The sequence below is a fragment of the Megachile rotundata genome, chromosome 10 (assembly GCF_050947335.1).
Source record: "Megachile rotundata isolate GNS110a chromosome 10, iyMegRotu1, whole genome shotgun sequence".
Taxonomy (NCBI): Eukaryota; Metazoa; Arthropoda; class Insecta; order Hymenoptera; family Megachilidae; genus Megachile; species Megachile rotundata.
The window spans coordinates 13,165,557-13,190,325 of record NC_134992.1 but is presented as its reverse complement, the minus strand read 5'-3'; the positions used below and the strand labels follow the sequence as shown (position 1 = coordinate 13,190,325).

Here is a 24,769-nt window from a genome sequence, read left to right as displayed (position 1 = left end):
AATACTTTAGGTTCGATACTCGAGAGGAGGTACGTTTTTTCATAAAAATTATGCTTTGGAATGTTTAGAGTGGCTGGAAGTACAGCCTCATACTTGAATATAATTGTACGGCCTCATATATGAATATAATTGTACAGCCTCATGTTTGAATATAAATGTTCAGCCTCATACTTGAATATAATTGTACAGCCTCATACTTGAATATAATTGTACTGCCTCATACTTGAATATAATTGTACTGCCTCATATTTGAATATAATTGTACAGCTTCATGTTTGAATATAATTGTACAGCCTCATACTGGAATACAATTGTACTACCTCATGTTTGAATATAATTGCACAGCCTCATACTTGAATATAATTGTACAGCCTCATACTTGAATATAATTGTACAGCCTCATACTTGAATATAATTGTACAGCTTCATATTTGAATATAATTATACAGCCTCATACTTCAACATGATTGTACAGCCTCATACTTGAATATAATTGTATAGCCTCATAATTGAATATAATTGTACAGCCTCATACTTGAATATAATTGTACAGCCTCATACTTGAATATAATTGTACAGCCTCATACTTGAATATAATTGAACAGCCTCATACTTGAATATAATTGTATTGCCTCATGTTTGAATATAATTGTACAGCTTCATACTTGAATATAACTGTACTGCCTCATACTTGAATATAATTGTACAGCCTCATACTTGAATATAATTGAACAGCCTCATACTTGAATATAATTGAACAGCCTCATACTTGAATATAATTGTATTGCCTCATGTTTGAATATAATTGTACAGCTTCATACTTGAATATAACTGTACTGCCTCATACTTCAATATAATTGTACAGCCTCATATTTGAATATAACTGTACAGCTTCATGTTTGAATATAATTGTACTGCCTCATACTTCAATATAATTGTACAGCCTCATATTTGAATATAACTGTACAGCTTCATGTTTGAATATAATTGTACAGCCTCATACTTGAATATAATTGTACAGTCTCATACTTGAATATAACTATACAGTCACATATTTGAATATAATTGTACAGCCTCATATTTGAATATAATTGTACAGCCTCATACTTGAACATAATTGTACAGCCTCATATTTGAATATGATTGTGCAGCCTCATACTTGAATACAATTGTACAGCCTCATATTTGAACATGATTGTACAGCCTCAAATTTGCACATAATTGAACCTAACTATACAATCGTAAACTTACCAGCAGGCACGATGTGGTATACACAGGGTTCGAGTTGCGTCCCCTGATCGTTGGTACCCCAACAAAGAAGAGTACCATAGTCCAATTCCGTCATGGGCGTGTAAGAAGCGGTGGAACGCGTTCGTTCGCTGGTGACGTGTGCTTGAGGTATGTCGACCGCTTCCATCGTGTTATTGAACTTCCAAGTGAACGTTACTTCCGGTGGATTAGCTTCGAGTTCGCATGGTATCCTTGCGGTCTCCTGTCGAGCCACGCCGAAAACCTTACCCTGGCCGTGGTGACAGACGGGTGTAACTAGAAAACAAGTTTTCAATTCGAATTCTCAAGTTAGCTTACGTTTTCTCGACGCTTTGATACGATATACGATATCGTTGCAATATCACATAATTATAAAACAGAAAGACAATTAGTCGTTGTTTAACGTTCGATTCGATTAAATTCTCCGCGGTACAATTTGATTAAATTTGTATTTGATTCGACTCAACGAACCCGGCCGGATGTAATTAAATTTATTATTAAACAGTAGTTTATTTAAATTAAATTCGATTCGTAATTAAACACGTACATTACCGAAATTAAATTTAATAATAATTGGATTGATTATCGAGCAACGACTTTTAGTCTGGTGACACGTTGATTAATTCGTTAATTGACTGACCGCGATTCGTCGATTTTTGTTAATCAATCAGCGTGGAAATAACGATACGGAATGATTCACTCGATTGGCTGTCGGGCTGCGAAATTTCCTGAGAAGATCGGACAGCTTTGAAGAGGCGACACATAAGTTGAGCCTTTTGATCCAGAACTCTGACGATGAGTGATCGACTGGTATCTAATATTCGTACAGGACAAAGGTAACACGATTATGGAGCACTATCCATGATTAAGCATTAATGATACAATCGATGTTCCTGCGTCATTCCCAAGTCCTTGTCAACCACAAGCTAGGCAGCATCAGATTTCACGGTAACATATAATACATACATAATATATATATAATACATGGAGTACATGCATCGGAAGCTATCTAGCCTCTCGAAGGGTAGTAACATCATTGAGGTGCACCCTTTATTGCTGTCACGAACGGCGAATATTCGTAAACTCGACATCGACAATGTCACTCAAAGGCTTCTTAATTATCCATAATCGCGACGATCAATGTTGACCTTTATACGATCGATTTGTTCGCATCATACTTCATCTCAATTTCATACTTTTAAAAGGACAAGACAGCTCGTTAAATTCCTGTAACGTAGTATTAGTAAAAATACTAATAATTAGTCTTTGGACAATTTTTACAAATTAATTTTCAAATTGATATACGGAGATAGTGTGTATAGTAATCTAACGCGATGTGTAATATAAAGCGTGGTAATTTGATGAATAGTAATTTAATGCGCGGTAAACTAACGTGTAGTAATATAGTGTGCGATAATCTAGCAGGTGGTAATGTAACGTGAGATACAATAACGAGTAACCTGGTCAATGGTGATGTAATGAATGATGGCCCACGTGTAGTAATCTAATATGTAATGTAATTTAGCAGGTAATAATCTAACGTGACGAAATACAGCGTGTGGTAATCTGGCAAATAGCAATCTAATGTATAGTAACCTAACGTGTAGTAATATAGCAGGTAATAACCTAACGTGACGTAATACAGTGCGTGGTAATCTGGCAAATAGCAATCTAATGTGTAGTAACCTAACGTGTAGTAATTTAGCAAGTAATAATCTAACGTGACGAAATATAGCGTGTGGTAATCTGGCAAATAGCAATCTAATGTGTAGTAACCTAACGTGTAGTAATTTAGCAAGTAATAATCTAACGTGACGTAATACAGTGCGTGGTAATCTGGCAAATAGCAATCTAATGTGTAGTAACCTAACGTGTAGTAATTTAGCAAGTAATAATCTAACGTGACGTAATACAGTGCGTGGTAATCTGGCAAATAGCAATCTAATGTGTAGTAACCTAACGTGTAGTAATTTAGCAGGTAATAACCTAACGTGACGAAATATAGCGTGTGGTAATCTGACGAATAGTAATCTAATGTGTAGTAACCTAATGTGTAGTAATTTAGCAGGTAATAATCTAACGTGACGTAATACAGTGCGTGGTGATCTGGCAAATAGCAATCTAATGTGTAGTAACCTAACGTGTAGTAATTTAGCAAGTAATAATCTAACGTGACGTAATACAGTGCGTGGTAATCTGGCAAATAGCAATCTAATGTGTAGTAACCTAACGTGTAGTAATTTAGCAGGTAATAACCTAACGTGATGTAATACAGCGTGTGGTAATCTGGCAAATATTAATCTAATGTCTAGTAAACCAAACGTGTAGTAATTTAGCAAGTAATAATCTAACGTGACGTAATACAGTGCGTGGTAATCTGGCAAATATTAATCTAATGTCTAGTAAACCAAACGTGTAGTCATTTAGCAGGTAATAATCTAACGTGACGAAATATTTAGCAGGTAATAATCTAACGTGAAGAAATGTAACCTAAGCAACAGCAACAAAGTAATAACCAAACTTGTTGTAATATAATATGTGATAATCTAGTACGAAGTAATTTAACATGTAACCTGACCAGTAGCAGTTCGATACATGGTAATTAAACATGTGGAAATCTAATGCGTATTAATTTAATGGGTGGTAATGCAAACTATGATAATTTAACGTGGTAATTAATACATGATAACTTAATACTTGTCGATAGTGCAATATGTAGTAACCTGGCACGTATAACTTTAATGCGTGTTAATGTAACGTGTGATTTTCTAATATGTAGTAAACTAACGAGTGGTAATTGAACGTTGGGCGATAGTTTAATGTGTAGTTATCTAACGCGTTGCAATTTGATAATGGGGAATAGTCTAACGTGTAGTTATCTAACGCGTTGTAATTCAATGTTGAGCGATATTCTAACGTGCAGTTATCTGAGGCGTTGTAATTCAATGTTGAGCGATATTCTAACGTGTAGTTATCTAACGTGTAGTAATCTATGTGTTGTAACTCCACGCTTGGTAATAGTCTACCGTGTAGTAATCTAACGTGTAGTAATCTAATCCGTAGTAATCTACGTGTTGTAACTCCACGCTTAGTAATAGTCTAACGTGTAGTAATCCAACGCGTAGTAATCTAACGCGTAATAATTTAACGCGTTGCAACTCCACGCTTGGCAATAGCCTAATGTGTAGTAATCCAACGGGTAGTAATTCAACGCGTAGTAATCTAACGCGTGGTAATTTGACGCGTTGCAACTCCACGCTTGGCAATAGTCTAACGTGTAGTAATCTAACGCGTAGTAATCTATCGCGTGGTAATTTAACGCGTTGCGACTCCACGCTTGGCAATAGTATGACGTGTAGTAATCCAACGCGTAGTAATTCAGCGCGTAGTAATCTAACGCGTGGTAATTTAACGTGTTGCAACTCCACGCTTGGCAATAGTCTAACGTGTAGTAATCTAACGCGTAGTAATCTATCGCGTGGTAATTTAACGCGTTGCGACTCCACGCTTGGCAATAGTATGACGTGTAGTAATCCAACGCGTAGTAATTCAACGCGTAGTAATCTAACGCGTGGTAATTTAAGGCGTTGCAACTCCACGCTTGGCAATAGTCTAACGTGTAGTAATCTAACGCGTAGTAATCTATCGCGTGGTAATTTAACGCGTTGCGAGTCCACGCTTGGCAATAGTATGACGTGTAGTAATCCAACGCGTAGTAATTCAACGCGTAGTAATCTAACGCGTAATAATTTAACGCATTGCAACTCCACGCTTGGCAATAGTACAACGCGTAGTAATCCAACGCGTAGTAATTCAACGCGTTGCAACTCCACGCTTGCCAATAGTCTAACGTGTAGTAATCCAGCGCGTAATAATCTAACGCGCGCTAGCGCAACGTGTAATAATCTAACGCAAAATAATCCAACGTAATAATCTACCGCGCGATAACGCAACGCGCAATAATCAAACGCAAACTAATCCAACGAAATATCAAGAAGCAGATAACGCAAGAATAAAAAGCAGCAAAATAAAAATAAAATTCCCATCGCCCCAGCGTCTCCCGGAGTTAATGCACGTTACACTCTTTATTGAATATCATTCCCCGTAACTTTCGCCGTGCATTAGCGCAAACTTTACACCGGCATTTTCATCAAACTTTTATAATATGAAACGGTGTCAGACGTAGTATGTTTGAAAATGGGCCATTTGATACGCGACAATTTAATGCCACCGAAAGAGCCATTCCTGCTAACGCGAAACGTGGAAACTGTTGCAAAGAAGAAGAAACAAAGTGTCGTTAAAAAATTCGTTTCTCCATCGAGCGATCCAACGTCTCGGGAGAAACGAGTCGTGCGGAAGTAGCGTGTAGGAAAACTTTTTGACGTCCGTACGGAACGGATGTTACGGTAGGCGAGTGCCGGATATCGCGCAGAATTTCTCGAGTAATCTAATCAATGAAAGGTCAGCCCCACTTCCATTCGATCTACGCCACCCCCGGTTGCACCCCCTTATCCGCTCCAAACCGGTCACCGATCTACGATCCCTGTGTATCCTACACGTTCTTTTACTTTCCGCTTCTACGTACAAAGTATTATTGAATTTCTAGGCGAATCGAGGGACGCTTCCGACCCGAGTCGACGTCACAGGGGATCTTTTGTCAGGTTACACCGGCTTCTTTCTTTTATCGCAGTGTGCTGGGTCGCAGTTTGATGTCAATCATTGATACTGATCAGAATAATTCGTATTCGTACGTCATTTCAGGGGTTTAGGACTTTCAGTTATCTTATTGGTGGGTTCGACAAATTTGTTACTAGATCTAGTGAATAGTTACAAAATTGAAATTTGCAAATTTTTGATTTTGACATGAATACGTTTAGAATTTGGAAGTTTTTCAATTTTAAAGTTTTCAAATTTTTAAGTTTCCCTAGATCCATAGATTCGTAAGACTCAAAATCCCTAGATCCATAGATTCGTAAGACTCAAAATCCCTAGATCCCTAGGTTCCCAAATTCCTAAATCCCAAAAATCCCAGATCCAAAAAATTACTAGAGTCTAAAATCCTAAGATCCATAAATCCCTAGATCTCCAAAATCCTAGATCCAAGAATCTATAGGCTCTAAAATCCCTAGATCCCTAGACCCTAGATTTAAGAATCCTTAGGCTCCGAAATCCCTAGATCCCTAAATCCAAAAATCTCTAGATCCCTAGATCCCTAGATTCCTAGATTCCTAGATTCCTAGATTCCTAGATTCCTAGATTCCAAGATTTCTAGATCCCTAGATCCCTATATCCCTGAAACCCTAGATTCCTAGATTTCTAGATCCCTATATCCCTAAAACCCTAGATTCTTAATTCCCTAAATCCCTAAATCCCTAAATCCCTAAATCCCTAAATCCCTAAATCCCTAAATCCCTAGATCCCGAAATCCCCAAATACCTAAATCCCTAAATCCATAAATCCTTAGATCCCCAAATCTCTAAATCCCTAGATCCTTAAATCCCTAAATCCCCAAATCCCCAAATCCCCAAATCCCCAAATCCCTAAATCCCTATATCCAAAGTCCCTAAATCCAAAATTCCTAAATCCAAAATCCCTATATCCAAAGTCCCTAAATCCAAAATCCCTAAATCCAAAATCCCTAAATCCAAAATCCCTAAATCAAAAATTCCTAAATCCAAAATCCCTAAATCCAAAATCCCTAAATCCAAAATCCCTAAATCCAAAATCTCTAAATCCCCAAATCCCCAAAATCCCCAAAATCCCCAAAATCCCCAAAATTCCCAAAATCCCCAAAATCCCCAAAATCCCCAAAATCCCTAAATCCCTAAATCTCCAAATCAGAAAATTGCCAACCTTCTAAATCTTCACGATTTCAAATATTCAATCCTATAAAATATAAAAGTATCCACGACATAAATTTTCGCGATATAGCGAGTCCACTGTTCCATAAATATACAGAGCTCAATATTTCACCATATTCTTGACCAATTCATCGAGCACTCTCCTAGAATATAGAAAAATGTGTCCACCGTCGTCGTGCGCCTTAATACTTCATCGCGAAAACGTCCATGCACGTCGCGGAAAGAAGACGTCCCGAAACACAACGACGTTTCGATAGATTTCCGTTAGCTTCCGCGATATTATTGAATTCCCTGATCAAACCGGCGAGACGTCCAAGAGTTTTCCGTCAACTCGCCCGCAGGTGTTTCGATTTTTCTACGATAACGCCGTTACCGTCTCACAACCATCGACATATTGCCGCCAGACAATTCCGAAATTTACGACGACTGCGCCGGAAATTCCTATCGATTGGCCCGTTCACTGACAATAACGAATTAATGTCTGTCCATTAAGCATTAATGACGGATCGCCCATGGCCCCGCTATGTACCAAGTGTCTCTGCTAACTATCACGGGAATTTATGTTGCTCGAATGCATAATTCACCAACGTGATGGCACAATATTATTGCAAAGGGTTGCGCAAAGTCGCGCCTGAAACAGCTTTGTGCTTCGGCAACTTTCCTCTCACTTGTTAATGGACTTTTAGCTGGGTAATTTTTACAAGAGATTCAATTTTAAGGTAGATATCGAGTTTAAATTTTATGAAGGTGTTCATAACTTTGGACAGAAAATTGATATATTCCTTTTTTAATTTTTTGTGTACTCGTTTTTGCATATTTTCATGGTGTAGATTTTCAAATATTTTATTTCGTAGATTGTCAGAGATTTTATGTAATTTACCTAGCAGTGATATATTTAATTATATAGGGTGTTACACAGCTAGGGTATGTCCATTAAATGAGAAGTAGCTGATGTGATTCTGAACAACTTTTCCCTTTGCAAAAATTCGGTATGAAGCTTCGTTTTGGAATTATTAAGGAAAAACACGGACCAATCAGAGCGCGAGACGCGTGCGCAGGCGCGAGACAGCTCCGCCCAGCGGCTGAGCGCGCGAAAACCTCGCGCTCTGATTGGTTCCGTGTTTTTCCTTAATAATTCAAAAACGAAGCTTCAGAACCAATTTTTGCAAAGGGAAAAGTTGTTCAGAATCTCAAACCCCACTTAACTACGAGAATTACATTAGTTGTGAGACACTCTGTACTCATACACGAACTACCTAAATTTTAAAGTAATATAATTTAAGAAATTTGAAAAGAATTATCAACAAATAAAATTATCATTAAACTGTGATTAAGGCTTGAAATATTTAAGCTGAGAAAAATAATATTGTCATTTGTTGATGCGCAGTAACTGCAATTTAGACGAATATCTCGTGAAGAATTAATCAATTTGGTTTGCAAGAGACTGACACACATTATTGTAATTTTTGTACTCGTGTAAATATGCCAGGCATAATTTTACGAATATCATTTATATTTTAAAGTCTAATGTAACAGCAACATTTGAAAAGGGTGTTTTATTCCTGCAAACATTTTGATGACCCAGCCATGGTGCGAGGGGCGAGTTTTTTCAAGAGCGAGCACGAGTAGAGGAAAAGTTCAGAGAGAATTTTTTAGTAGAAACCCGGAATAAAGATTTCGAGAGTTCCGTGAATCTCTTCAGAAGTTACCTTCGCCTGCAAGCATAACCTATTTATTTTATTGCATAATTCACGTATTATTTATGCGTTTATTTAATCGCTTTAAAATGAATTTCATCGACGATATTCGCTAGACAATAATTAATATTTCTGAACATTAAATTAGTAGCAAATTTAACTCGAAGCGTATGAAATATAAGAATGAATATTTGTGGCGTATAATTTCTTTCGGAAACATTTTACCGTACGCTTGAAATTGAAAAATAAACTCAGCTTTGTACGCTGTAATAATTTCCATGCGTGGAGCACGTTGCGGAAGAATTGATATTTTTATTCAAACATCCCGCTATTGTTTTATGTATTTGAGGTGTGTAGCTTTGTTTCAGAAACATTTTACCGAACCGCACGTTTCCCTGAGTGTACGCGACGCGCATTGGAAAAGAATCGAGACAGAATAATTAACTTCCTCCGTATTCAAGGCTGAATTGGAACAAACTTTTCCGATTCCAACAAGTTATTCGCATCGAGTGAATAGCGGGAACATTGCGCCTGCCAAGTGGAATCACCGTTATTCCTCTTGTAATACCTAAATGCACCAACCGCTAATTACTTTCGAAAATCTTAATCTGGACCTAAATCAAAATACTATCTCACAAATATTTTCATCCCCAAAATCAAAAAAATTCGATCACAAATATTTTTACTTTTAAACAAGTCAAATCATTTCAGGTCACAAATACTTTCATCTTAAAAAAACATTTAAATATTTCCGGTTAAAAATATTTTCATGAAAGGGCCATATAGCGAGACTCAGTCAGCATATTTAAAATAACAAGTTAGTATCATATCGAAAGCCACAAGACGCACAAGGTGCGTCATGGTTTGAGTCATAGAAAAATACATGACACACAAGGTGCGTCAGTAGCTATATCATATAGAATAGCACAGGACGCACAAGATGCGTCATGGTTCGTATAATATAGAACAACATAGGACACACAAGGTGCGTCAGCAGCTATATCATATAGAATAGCACAAGACGCACAAGGTGCGTCAGCAGCTATATCATATAGAATAGCACAGGACGCACAAGGTGCGTCATGGTGCGTATCATATAGAACAACATAGGACACACAAGGTGCGTCACCAGTTATATCATATCTAATAATACATGACACATAAGGTGCGTCATGGTTCGTATCATATAGAAAAACAAAAGACGCACAAGGTGTGTCATGGTTTAAACGATATAGAAAAACATAGGACGCACAAGATGCGTCACTACTCATACATAGAACAACATAGTTCACCCTAGGGCCATATAGCGAGACTCTGTATTTAAACCAACCAGTCAATTATTAAATCTAATAAAAACGAAATGTAATTCAAATTTCCATCTAAAACCACAATAAATCTTCAAGCAGCCACGTTCGAAGGTGCGTTCAATCAATATTCGTTAAATCAGTTTGTCTCCCCTTCACCTCCAAGCGATACATTAAAGAAATCTTAACACAGGAAGAAGACAGGCCAAAACTCGGCCAAGGAATCGATCGGTGCCTGGTCTGGTAGCAGATGCTATTCCAAGCAATATCCATTAACAGTAGCTAATTATTGTATCTGATTAGGCGTTGCCGGTGTATCGGTGTTCATGCATCATCTCGAGTCACAAGCATTCAGAATGTGTCCGATATCTGCATGCAACCTGCTGATACGTTGCCGTATTCCGCTACTGAGCCGCCGTAAATGTTAATCGCGTCAAACTTAGTCAGTCTTTCAGGAAATATTTGATCGATTACACGTATCCTTAAACGAGCAGGCGATTAAGGACGAACGAGAAGAATAACGAGTTCAAGAAGAATTCCTATTAGCCGGGTCTTGCTTTATAATCGGGTCGTTATGGAAAACTGCGATTTTGGGGAGTTTGGGAAGGGTAGAAATTTGGAGAGATGGACATTTGGGGAGGTAGAAGTTTGGGAAGGTGGAAATTTGAGAAGGTAGAAATTTGAGGTGGAAATTTGAGAAGGTAGATATTTGAGAAGGTGGAAATTTGAGAAGGTGGAAATTTGAGAAGGTGGAAATTTGAGAAGGTAGATATTTGAGAAGGTGGAAATTTGAGAAGGTGGATACTTGAGAAGATGGAAATTTGAGAGGGTGGATATTTGAGAAGATGGAAATTTGAGAGGGTGGAAATTTGAGAAGGTGGAAATCTGAGAAGATGGAAATTTGAGAAGGTGGATATTTGAGAAGATGGAAATTTGAGAGGGTGGAAATTTGAGAAGGTGGAAATCTGAGAAGATGGAAATTTGAGAAGGTGGATATTTGAGAAGATGGAAATTTGAGAGGGTGGAAATTTGAGAAGGTGGAAATCTGAGAAGATGGAAATTTGAGAAGATGAAAATTTGAGAAGGTGGAAATTTGAGAAGGTGGAAATCTGAGAAGGTGGAAATCTGAGAAGGTGGAAATTTGAGAAGGTGGAAATTTGAGAAGATGGAAATTTGAGAGGGTGGAAATTTGAGAAGGTGGAAATCTGAGAAGATGGAAATTTGATAAGGTGGATATTTGAGAAGATGGAAATTTGAGAGGGTGGAAATTTGAGAAGGTGGAAATCTGAGAAGATGGAAATTTGAGAAGGTGGAAATCTGAGAAGGTGGAAATTTGAGAAGGTAAAAATTTGAGAAGGTGGAAATTTGAGAAGATAGAAATTTGGAAATATAGAAATTGGGAGAGGTAAATCTCCAAATCTCCAAATCTCCAAATCTCCAAATCTCCAAATCCCCAAGTTCCCAAACCAAGAACTCAATAACCTAAAGATCCGTCTACCTATACGCGTCCCCAATATAAAATTACCCAAAGAAGAAAATATACATACATACACCTCCCAAATGGTTCCACCCCACCTACGAACCTATCGAACCAATTTTTCGACGATACGACCCAATTTCTTAATCGAAATGATCATTAAACCGCCATTCCGAAGATCTTGTTTGACGCTAAACGCATTCCCGAAGTGACCTAATAATCGAGATCGTTGATCCAATTTTCAGTGAGGAAAGATTGAATCGAGTTCAACTTCAGCTAGGTGCACCTTTTTTCTTCGATGACTACGGGAAGATGATGAACGATAGCGTCCTCTGCGGCGTTATTATACGTAGTTCGCGGTTCTCGTTAACCTTTCGACGTTTATTGAAAAAATTTCGAGCAACCACTTCATGCTAATTTATTTCGTCAACTGGCTTCCTTAACTCGTTAAAAACCGACGTCCTCGTTAGGTACCTTCTGGCAGATATTTTTAAATTTATCATTCACGGATTTGGGAATTATTTAGTTTTAAACTTATTAATCTTTAATTTAAAATTGTCGAAATTTCAAATTTATAAATTTCTCAATTTTTAATTCTTATGTAGAAGTAATGGCAATTTGTAAATTTTAGTTATGGGTATAGAGTAGTACAGGACGCACATGGTGCGTCATTCGTAATAGCATATAGAATAACATAAGACGCAAAAGGTGCGTCATTAGCTGAGATATAAAATAAGTAATATAGAATTGCATATGACACATACGGTGCGTCATTAGTCGTATACAAGACGCACAAGGTGTGTCATTCGATGCATCACAAAAGCGTCGTAAAAATTGAAATTCCTTCAACCCCAGAATAAATGTTTGAAACATTCGAGCCAAATAAAATTTCCAAAAACGAAATTCTGAAGTCGTCCAAATCTCTTTAGACAATTACAAAGAAGGAACTCTTTTAAAATTCCGTTGCGAGCCACCGAGATTGCGGAAGGCGACAACTTCCTTTTCAATAGGTGGTTTTTCGCCGAGTAGGAAACAACACGTAGGAAGGTGGGTTCGAAGTAACCCGGGAATGGAACGAGCGGCAGCAGTGTAGAAAATTAATGGCAATTAGGTCAAAGAAAGGAGGATAGCGTATCCTGGAGACGGAGGCGCAGAGATACGTAGGAGGTAAGCTTAATCGACGCGCAAAGGTAGAAACTGCGCGAAACTACGTACGTGCATGGAATTCGCGACTGTGGGGGACGCTCGAACAACGTGCATACGCAAACACGTGCAAGCATCAGCGAACAGCCGTAACTGGGCCGAGGATCATTGAATTTAACCCGGCTTCTATTTTCTCGCAGCTACGGCGATTACCATAATGCATCCTATTTCCCGTAGACGCGGACTGACATTTTTTTTTAACAAGCTCGATAACGACATACGATCCAACCTGTAATTGACTTCATTCGTGCGCAATCATATACCGCATTATTTACAGTACATCTTCTATTAGTTTGCAGGGTACAAATGATGACGCATTTATTGCGTCTTATGTCGGTATGTATCATGACGCATCAGATGCGTCCTGTCTTGTTCTACATGTCTTGACTGGTGACGCACCTTGTGTGTCTTATGTGGTTCTATGTGGCACAGCTGGTGACGCATCAGGTGCGTCCAGTGTTATTCTACATGTCATGGCTGATGACGCAACAGGTGCGTTCAATGTTGTTCTACATGTCATGGCTGGTGCCGCACCTTGTGTGTCTTATGTGGTTCTATGTGGCACAGCTGGTGACGCACCATGTGTGTCCTGTATTGTTCTATATGATATAACTGGTGACGCACCAGGTGCGTCCAGTGTTGTTCTACATGTCTTGGCTGGTGACGCACCTTGTGTGTCTTATGTGGTTCTATGTGGCACAGCTGGTGAAGCATCAGGTGCGTCCAGTGTTATTCTACATGTCATGGCTGATGACGCAACAGGTGCGTTCAGTGTTGTTCTACATGTCATGGCTGGTGACGCACCTTGTGTGTCTTATGTGGTTCTATGTGGCACAGTTGGTGACGCACCATGTGTGTCCTGTACGGTTCTATATGATATAACTGGTGACACACCAGGTGCGTCCAGTGTTGTTCTACATGTCATGGATGGTGACGCACCTTGTGTGTCTTATGTGGTTCTATGTGGCACAGCTGGTGACGCATCAGGTGCGTCCAGTGTTATTCTACATGTCATGGCTGATGACGCAACAGGTGCGTCCAGTGTTGTTCTACATGTCATGGCTGGTGACGCACCTTGTGTGTCTTATGTGGTTCTATGTGGCACAGCTGGTGACGCACCATGTGTGTCCTGTACGGTTCTATATGATATAACTGGTGACACACCAGGTGCGTCCAGTGTTGTTCTACATGTCATGGATGGTGACGCACCTTGTGTGTCTTATGTGGTTCTATGTGGCACAGCTGGTGACGCACCATGTGTGTCCTGTACTGTTCTATATGATACAATATGTGACGCACCAGGTGCGTCTAGTGTTGTCCTACATGCCATGGCTGGTGACGCACCTTGTGTGTCGTATGTGGTTCTATGTGGCACAGCTGGTGACGCACCATGTGTGTCCTGTACTGTTCTATATGATACGACTGGTGACGCACCTTATGCGTCATACCCTGCCTCATATAGTATTACTGTTGACGCACCTTGTGCGTCCTGTACTGTTCTGTGATACAAACCATGACGCACCTTGTGCGTCCTGTGTTGTTCTGTATGATATAACTAGCGACGCACCTTGTGCGTCATATGCTGTTTCAAGTAGTATTACTGTTGACGCACCTTGTGCGTCCTGTACTGTTCTGTGATACAAACCATGACGCACCTTGTGCGTCCTGTGTTGTTCTGTATGATATAACTAGCGACGCACCTTGTGCGTCATATGCGGTTTCATGTAGTATTACTGCTGACGCACCTTGTGCGTCCTGTATTCTTCAATATAATATAACTAGTGACGCACCTGGTGCGTCAAGTCCTTCAATCAATAATTTCCTTAAATATCTATCTCTCATACCAATACAGTCATTGTAACCACAAGTCCATTTTAGTTGAACGATCCACCATCCAGCAATCGCACATAATAAGCCGAAGCATCAAATGGCACCGTTATTCGCACCACTAAATGACATTTCAATTATCATTAAACGGCATTTCGCCCATCTAAATACAAATTTATTTGAAACGCCTATCCAGTAAAGTGACGAATATTTGATGCCTGAAACGGGAGGATAATCGGACGAAAAGAAATTACAGAGCGATTAATTTGACAGGCGAGACCATTAGCGAGATGTCCGTTCGCTTTCAAATTACCGTGGGATGTTTCACGCTTTCCGAGCGATCTTCTCGATTATTAATCGAATTCAGGGTTAACCGCCGAAATAAATTTTCCCGCTGTCCTTCCGTCCCGCGAGATACAACCGGTTGCACTTTGCTAAAGGAGGCGAAAATAGAATAATCGAGAGTCTGGACTTTTCTTCGACGGATATCGATTCGACAGGATGTCGGAGGACGTCATGGAGGAACATGATCGTGTTAGGCGTCGAGACGCGACACTGTGAATTTTTAAGGGCTGTCACCTTCGTGCTCCTCCCATTATTGACAGCGAGCCATCAATACAGTCGCGACGTCTCGGTTTTTTGCTGTAGAATATATTTACGTGGGAGATCTCTTTGACAGATTTTGAAAATTAATTTCGTTTTAATTTGATGACAAGTCAGTTCATTATAACAGACATTAATTAATCGGTAGTTTGTTCAATTAATTAGTAACTGAGTTATTTTAATCGATGACAGAGTTCTTTCAATCAATCAATAGAGTTCGATCAACCAATAACAAAGTTGTTGCTACAGCTTTTAATCAATCAATAACGGAGTCTTTTTAATTAATCGGTAACAGAGTTCATTTAATCAATACCAGAGATTTTTTTAATAAATCAATAACAGAGTTTTCAATCAATAACAGTGTTGTTTCAATTTAATAACAGAGTTCTTTTAATCAATCAATAACAGAGTTTTTTAGCCAATCAGTAACAGAATATTTTTCATCAAACATGTTTCAATCGATCAATAAGAGTTAATCAAATGATAACAGAGTTCTAATCAATTTAACAGAGTTCCTAGAATCAATCAATAAAAAAGTTCTTTTAATACGAAAACGTAATATCAAGGAATTTAATATTGGTTTCTCTGAACAGATATATTAGGGGTACCGAAAAGTAATCAAAATTTCTTCGATGATTTCAAAGTTTTTCTATGAAAAATCGAAGGACTTTTTTGAAGAAGGGAACAATTGCCTTTACGCTGGCAAAAAGCGTTAGAAAGTGATGGAAATTATTTTGTTGATTTAAGATTTCTTTAATAAATAAATATTTTTCGCCAGCAAACAAAATTTTGATTACTTTTCGGTACTTCTAATGTTACAGTTGGGGAAGATAGAAATTTGGGGAGGTAGGAGTTGGGGGAGATAGAAATTTGGGGAGTGAGGAATTGAGGAGTGTAGAAATTTTGGGGAGTGAGGAATAGGGGAGTGTAGAAATTTCAGAAGGTGGAAATTTGAGAAGGTGGAAATTGGAGAAGGTGGAAATTGGAGAAGGTGGAAACTTGAGAAGGTAGAAATTTGAGAAGGTGGAAACTTAAGAAGGTAGAAATTTGAGAAGGTGGAAATTTGAGAAGATGGAAATTTGAGAAGGTGGAAACTTGAGAAGGTAGAAATTTGAGAAGGTGGAAATTTGAGAAGGTGGAAATTTGAGTAGATGGAAATTTGAGAAGGTGGAAACTTGAGAAGGTGGAAATTTGAGAAGGTGGAAATTTGAGAAGATGGAAATTTGAGAAGGTGGAAACTTGAGAAGGTAGAAATTTGAGAAGGTGGAAACTTGAGAAGGTAGAAATTTGAGAAGATGGAAATTTGAGAAGGTGGAAACTTGAGAAGGTGGAAACTTGAGAAGGTAGAAATCTGAGAAGGTGGAAATTTGACAAGGTGGAAATTTGAGAAGGTGGAAATTTGAGAAGATGGAAATTTGAGAAGGTGGAAATTTGAGAAGGTAGAAATTTGAGAAGGTGGAAATTTGAGAAGGTGGAAATTTGAGAAGGTGGAAATTGGAGAAGGTGGAAATTTGAGAAGATGGAAATTTGAGAAGGTGGAAACTTGAGAAGGTGGAAACTTGAGAAGGAGGAAATTTGAGAAGGTGGAAATTTGAGAAGATGGAAATTGGAGAAGGTGGAAATTTGAGAAGGTAGAAATTTGAGAAGGTGGAAATTTGAGAAGGTGGAAATTTGAGTAGATGGAAATTTGAGAAGGTGGAAACTTGAGAAGGTGGAAATTTGAGAAGGTGGAAATTTGAGAAGATGGAAATTTGAGAAGGTGGAAACTTGAGAAGGTAGAAATTTGAGAAGGTGGAAACTTGAGAAGGTAGAAATTTGAGAAGATGGAAATTTGAGAAGGTGGAAACTTGAGAAGGTGGAAACTTGAGAAGGTAGAAATCTGAGAAGGTGGAAATTTGACAAGGTGGAAATTTGAGAAGGTGGAAATTTGAGAAGATGGAAATTTGAGAAGGTGGAAATTTGAGAAGGTAGAAATTTGAGAAGGTGGAAATTTGAGAAGGTGGAAATTTGAGAAGATGGAAATTTGAGAAGGTGGAAACTTGAGAAGGTGGAAATTTGAGAAGATGGAAATTTGAGAAGCTGGAAATTTGAGAAGATGGAAATTTGAGAAGATGGAAATTTGAGAAGGTGGAAACTTGAGAAGGTGGAAACTTGAGAAGGAGGAAATTTGAGAAGGTGGAAATTTGAGAAGGTGGAAATTTGACAAGGTGGAAATTTGAGAAGGTGGAAATTTGAGAAGGTAGAAATTTGAGAAGGTAGAAATTTGCCAAGGTGAAAATTTGACAAAGTGAAAATTTGAGAAGGTGGAAACTTGAGAAGGTGGAAATTTGAGAGTTGGAAATTTGAGAAGGTACAAATTTAAGAAGATAGAAACTTGAGAAGGTAGAAATTTGTCTAAATAAAAAATTCGAAAGGTAAAACTTTTATCGAAGCAAAGAATTTAACATTGCTTCAAAACATCTATATCATTCCAAAAATAATTCATCAATTTCAATAAACCTTAATTTGTTCTCCATATATAATACCCAAATAGCAAAGCACCGAACAATGCCTCACAATAAGTAATTATTCGTATTTCATGAAAGTACGTCCAATTACCTGCAAATTTTACGAAAACGCCTGACGGCTATTCTGTTTTGTTTGAATACCAGCAGGTATATTATAGTTATATCGAGTCGAATGTAACGAGAGAACTACATGAAATATCGTTGTATTATAGAGTTCCATTTGTTTCGTGCCATTTAAAAGCGCGTACGCTCGCGAGCTTCGTGTCGTCGTTTTATGGTTGACTTGTTCTACTAGAATTCCAGAATGTTCATATTCACCTCTCTATCGAGTATAGTATAATGGAGGACATAAAAACTTTCGAATACACATCAATTCTGTGTACAGATATCGATTTACATTTCGAATTTCGAACATTGAGTGACTTTATTGTTGAACACAGGCAATTTCATGCAAATTTTTTTAGTTGTCAAGGTACAAAATTTTCAACTTCTTAAATTTATTGAAATTTTAAAATTTTGGGATTTGGGAATTTTACATATTTTAAGATTTTTACTTTGTAAATTTAGGACTTTACAAGTTTTATATTTTTTGGTTTCGTTACTTTTCAAATTCTAAATTTTTTGGATTCCCCATTCTTTAGATTTTACATTCTTTAAATTCCCCATTCTCCAAATTTCCCACTCCTCAAATTCTCCACTCTTTATATTTTTCACTTTCTAAATTTCTTACTCTCCAAATTTTCCATTCTCTAGATTTCCTATTCTCCAAATTCTCCACTCTTCAAATTCTCCACTCTCTACTTTCCCTATTCTTCAAATTCCCCACCCTTCAAATTCCCTATTCCTCAAACACCTCGTTCTCCAAATTCCCTATTCCTCAAATTCCCCATTCTCCAAATTCCTCACTCCCCAAGTTCCTCACTCCTCAAATTCCACCCTCCCCAATTTCCACCCTCCCCAAATTCCACGTTCCCCAATTTCCAACCCCAAAAACTCCCAATTCTCCAACCCCCAATTTTCCAAAAGAAACTTCACTTTCTTTGTCCCGCTGCGCAAGAAGTAGCGACCAATTCGGAGCAACTTCCGCCTAGAAGAAACCGCGTGTCGTAAGATGAACGCGTGGGCGGTACCACGTGTCAGTCTCCTGCACAGACATTAAGGGTCGTACTAAATCATTACAGTGGGTTTAGCACGCGAATTTGCATAGACGCCATATGTACAGAAACGTACACGTGGTATGCAGACGCGAGCTTGCAGCGTGCATTGAATCGACCCGGTTCGAGAGTGACACCTATACATCTCTGCTGCACATTTCTACACCCTTAAAGTGCAATTCCCATCATGCTACTTCAAACACTCGTTATTAAATATTTTCCTTACAAATTTAATAATAGTTCCGGAATTAATTGTGCGTTGCTTATTATCATAAACTGGTGACGCACCTTGTGTGTCCTGGGTTGTTGTATATGATATAACTGGTGACGCACCTTGTGTGTCCTGTACTGTTCTATATGACATGGCTGCTGACGTACCATGTGCGTCCTATGTTATTCTATGTGACATGGCTGGTGACTCACCTTGTGCGTCCTATTCTGTTCTATATCATATAACTGTTGACGCACCTTGTGTGTCATATGTTGTTCCATATAATTCAAGCCATGATACATCTTGTGTTTATATGATACGAACCATGACGCACCTTGTGCGTCGTACACTGCTTTATATGTTATGACTGGTGATGTACCTTGTGTGTCTTGGGTTGTTGTATATGATATAACTGGTGACGCACCTTGTGTGTCCTGTACTGTTCTATATGACATGGCTGCTGACGTACCATGTGCGTCTTATGTTATTCTATGTGACATGGCTGGTGACTCACCTTGTGCGTCCTATTCTGTTCTATATCATATAACTGTCGACGCACCTTGTGTGTCATGTGTTGTTCCATATAATTCAAGCCATGATACATCTTGTGTTTATATGATACGAACCATGACGCACCTTGTGCGTTCTACACTGCTTTATATCATATGACTGGTGATGTACCTTGTGTGTCTTGGGTTGTTGTATATGATATAACTTGTGACGCACCTTGTGTGTCCTGTACTGTTCTATATGACATGGCTGCTGACGTACCATGTGCGTTCTATGTTATTCTATGTGACATGGCTGGTGACTCACCTTGTGCGTCCTATTCTGTTCTATATCATATAACTGTTGACACACCTTGTGTGTCGTGTGTTGTTCCATATAATTCAAGCCATGATACATCTTGTGTTTATATGATACGAACCATGACGCACCTTGTGCGTTCTACACTGCTTTATATCATATGACTGGTGATGTACCTTGTGTGTCTTGGGTTGTTGTATATGATATAACTTGTGGCGCACCTTGTGTGTCCTGTACTGTTCTATATGACATGGCTGCTGACGTACCATGTGCGTTCTATGTTATTCTATGTTTCATGGCTGGTGACTCACCTTGTGCGTCCTATTCTGTTCTATATCATATAACTGTTGACGCACCTTGTGTGTCATGTATTGTTCCATATAATTCAAGCCATGATACATCTTGTGTTTATATGATACGAACCATGACGCATCTTGTGCGTCGTACACTGCTTTATATGTTATGACTGGTGACGCACCTTGTGTGTCCTATGCTTTTCTATATGATGCAGTTGATGACCCACCACCAGCACAACCAGATCCGCCAATTCAGAAATCCATCTTCCAAAAGGTTCCGAAAATGTCCGAACCCCGTGAAATCACCGTGGCAATCAATTTTTGTAGCCTCCGGTAAACCAACGATCCTTCACTGGGTCGCGTAATCTCTCATTCGGAGCGATCGATCCTCCGTTGGATGTGTCGCCGTTCGGTTTCCGCGCGTGTAGGCGTCGCGGCCGGGCGTTACAAGCGTAATCCGGTGTCTCAAGTGCTCGTGTAACTTACGATCGGTTGACAGTCGTCGGTCTTGCCCGTAGCGTCCATATGGCCGAGCCAGCGAATCGGTGTGTAATGGCCTTAACGACGGTAAACTGGCACGACTAATCCGCTGGACCGCATGGCGGCTAGGTGTACACGCTTCGCAACCGGCTGGCCATCGACGAGTCTCGACACATGCCGGAATCTGATGGCTGCCGGCCGTGTTTCGAGCCCCGGGGTTAAACGGACCGTCTGAGGCAGTTAAAGGAAGTACAGTGTCGCGGTGTTTCATGAGATTCGAATCGCGCGGAACCGCATACGGGGAACGCGGTTTGGATCGCTTGGAATTGTATGCGTGTGCCACGTGGCCATTCCGACCCGTCCACACAGGAAACTGCGCGCGCGATGATGGACGAGAATGGGATGCTTTCATACACGAGCTTGATTTTGGGTTGCGAGTCTGGCACTGGACTGGGTCAAATTCGGAACGGGTTGTATACGGGGGCCAAATTCGAAATGGGGTATATACGATGCATCATATATCGTGTGGGTCATATTCCGAACTAGTCAAGTTCGAATTGGGTCAAATTCGAAGTAGGAACTAGGTTCAATATGGATAGAGTAGAATTAAATACTTAAGTAGGTTAAATAATTTCACCAAAAAGTCATATAAAAAATGATACATATAAAGAAAGCGAAAATATCTAAAAGAACATCTAGAACACCTAATAGTACCTTCACGTCTAAAATCTGCATATCTGCCCTAAAATTTTTCAATAAAATTTTTAATCCAGCACCTAGAAATATCAAGATATCTCGGTCCGAAATCAGAGGGCTAAAATTGAGCACGATATGACGTTAAAAGAAAATGAAACTTCTAATCAAACATCTCCGCATAGGTATTATAATAAGAAAGTAGCGTGCTCCCATTCGGTGGCAGCAATATATTTGAAATATTGCCAACAATTACGAACACCGATAAAAATCCATCATTTCGTATGCAGCTACTCTGCATTCAGATCCCCTGAACGCATGCAATGCTTCCACTTGATCTGCCACACGAACTAAAGACTCATTCAACGACCATTCATCAACAGGTAACAATGCAACGAACCTAACATACCCGACACACCGCAATTTTTCTCACTTTTTTACAAGGAACACGATGGATTAAATTGCAAAGGCATTACCGCCATTTCCAGCATGGAACGTGCTTTTTCCAGAATCACCAGGGGCGAGCTTAATGCTTTCCTCGGCGAACCACTCCGTCTTCCGTCGGTAAAACAATCGGAATTATTCCAGAGCAACAAGCGGTCCGTTTGACCGAGGGACTTTTCAACGTTGGCCTCGTTCCGGCCATTTACGGAGAGTTTCGCGAGACTTCTTCGTGGAAATGGTGCTCGTGTAAGAAAATAGGAAAAACAAAGGACATTTACTCGAAGCGTAACTCGAAGTCGCCGGTACGAAATTCTTTCCCGGTTGGTACGGCAATTATTATTCTCGTTTAATAATCCCTTTTTCTCGCGCGAGTTAAACGCGACGGACGTTAGCATTTCATCCGAGATTTCTTTTGTAGCTACGGTGCGCCAGCGTCTCCCCCCGCCATTTTACAGCCAACTAAGCGGCTTAAGATGGCGGCGGACGAAGAAAGCGGCGTTGCGCGTAATTATATGTCCCTAAAACTGAATTGAAATCTTCAGCTTCGTTGACGCTCTAAATGGAGCCCGAAAACACCGGCCTTCTAGCTTCTATTTGCATGTAAATTATCACCGGGCGAAACACAAAGCGATAGAGAAGTGACCCCCCGGAGGTGAAAAGGAAACGCGAACGAATCGAGTGCCGGAGTCACTTCGTTCCACGAGAAAACGACTTCATCCCGCGAATTATGTTCCTCGTTATACGCTAATTCGCCTCGTGCTGGCCATTGTTTTCGTGTAACACGGTTTATGGAGTCTCTAAGGGCGAATCGTTTAGACCGGCAAACGCCGGGAATCTCGGGCGAGATGAACGGTTCGCTTGTATTGTACGGAACATCCTTTTTAACCCATTGTTTTTGAGATAATGGCTGATAATTATTAATTGAATTTTAACGGGGATTTCTCCCTTATACTGTCATTCTCACGTTTCAGCGGAAATTCTCAGACTTCCAAATTTTCTCAAAGGATGAGTAATACCTCGTCAAGAAAGCTCATCGGTATTTAGAATATTTAGCGCGTAATTTAAAGGCGCGTTTCCAATTTAAAGGCGTCCCGTCTAACAAGTTAACAAACCCGTCCAACACCTTCGACGGCTTAATAAACTTGGCAACGAGCACGCAACTTTCGAACTCTCCGTCGAACCCTGGAAACTCTGGAAACGAAATTTATTATTTAGTCGCGAACTAGCCGATCGTTCGTCTTCTCGGAACAATTACCCGGCTAACTCTCTGTGTCCTAGTCTTCGACCGCTCCGCTTCGTTAGACCCTCGCGTAATTCAATGTAACAATTAGCCAACAAAATTGATAGTGTTCGCCGTGTGCCTCGAGCCGTCGCGAGTCTGTCGTTTCGTTGAAAAACAAATAATTCGCTGGAGATTCCGAACGTATAGTTAAATTAAACCGTATCGCTGCGGCTGAAAGTTTAGACGTTGATATACATGACGAGTCGAGGGAAATGGATGAATGCGAATACTGTTTTTGTATCGACACTGTATGGACGTTTCGGACAAAATTGCATATGACCCATACGGTGCGTCATTAGTCGTATTAATAAAATAAAACTACACAGGACGCACGGGGTGCGTCATGGCTCGTATCATATAGAAAGACGTAGGACGCACATGGTACGTCAGCAGCCATGTCATATAGAACAGTACAGGACACACAAGGTGCGTCACCAGTCATATCATATAAAGCAGTGTAGAACGCACAAGGTGCGTCATGGTTCGTATCATATAAACACAAGATGTATCATGGCTTGAATTATATGGAACAACACATGACACACAAGGTGCGTCAACAGTTATATGATATAGAACAGAATAGGACGCACAAGGTGAGTCACCAGCCATGTCACATATAATAACATAGGACGCACATGGTACGTCAGCAGCCATGTCATATAGAACAGTACAGGACACACAAGGTGCGTCGCCAGTTGTATCATATACAACAACCCAAGACACACAAGGTACGTCACCAGTCATATGATATAAAGCAGTGTAGAACGCACAAGATGCGTCATGGTTCGTATCATATAAACACAAGATGTATCATGGCTTGAATTATATGGAACAACACACGACACACAAGGTGTGTCAACAGTTATATGATATAGAACAGAATAGGACGCACAAGGTGAGTCACTAGCCATGCCACATAGAATAACATAGGACGCACATGGTACGTCAGCAGCCATGTCATATAGAACAGTACAGGACACACATGGTGCGTCATCAGTCATATGATATAGGATAACACGGGACGCATAAGGTGCGTCATCGGTCATATGATATAGGATAACACAGGACGCATAAGGTGCGTCATGGTTTGTAGCATATGGAAAGACACAAGACGCACAAGGTGCGTCATGGCTCGTATCATGTAAAAAGACATCGGACGCAATAGATGTGTCATCAATAGTATCATATGGAACTGCTTAGGACGCACAAGGTGCGTCGCCGGTTATATCATATAGAACAGTACAGGACACACATGGTGCGTCATCAGTTATATGATGTAGGATAACACAGGACGCATAAGGTGCGTCATGGTTTGTAGCATATAGAAAGACACAAGACGCACAAGGTGCGTCAGCATTTATATCATATAGAATGGCACAGGACGCACAAAGTCAGCAGTCAACCAGTCAACCTAGAACCCCATAAATCTATAAATCTATAAATTCCTCGAATTCTAAATTCAGAAACTATTTACTCATCAGTGTCCCCTTCGCGTTCCAAGCCCCCAGAGCGCAGTTGGCCACCAGCGTTCCATCCTATCGTATTACACGATTCCATTATGTTCATCCGTTCGGAACGAACAAAATGACAGCGAGAAACAAAAGCGAGGCTTCGTTAAACAGAGAAACGTTACATCGCTCGCGATATCGTATAT

The 24,769-nt window shown here is 39.7% G+C and overlaps 1 protein-coding gene across 5 annotated transcripts in view; it reads right to left on the bottom strand.

Annotated features, from left to right (window-relative positions):
- Nucleotides 1-24,769, bottom strand: part of LOC100883369 (protein turtle homolog B) — a 613,440-nt gene that overhangs the window by 35,139 nt on the left and 553,532 nt on the right. For all 5 annotated transcript variants that reach the window (XM_076536156.1, XM_076536160.1, XM_076536159.1 and 2 more), the window contains one exon: nucleotides 1,252-1,545. In XM_076536156.1, coding sequence (XP_076392271.1) covers nucleotides 1,252-1,545 — 294 coding nt within the window. The remainder of the gene's footprint in view (nucleotides 1-1,251; nucleotides 1,546-24,769) is intronic.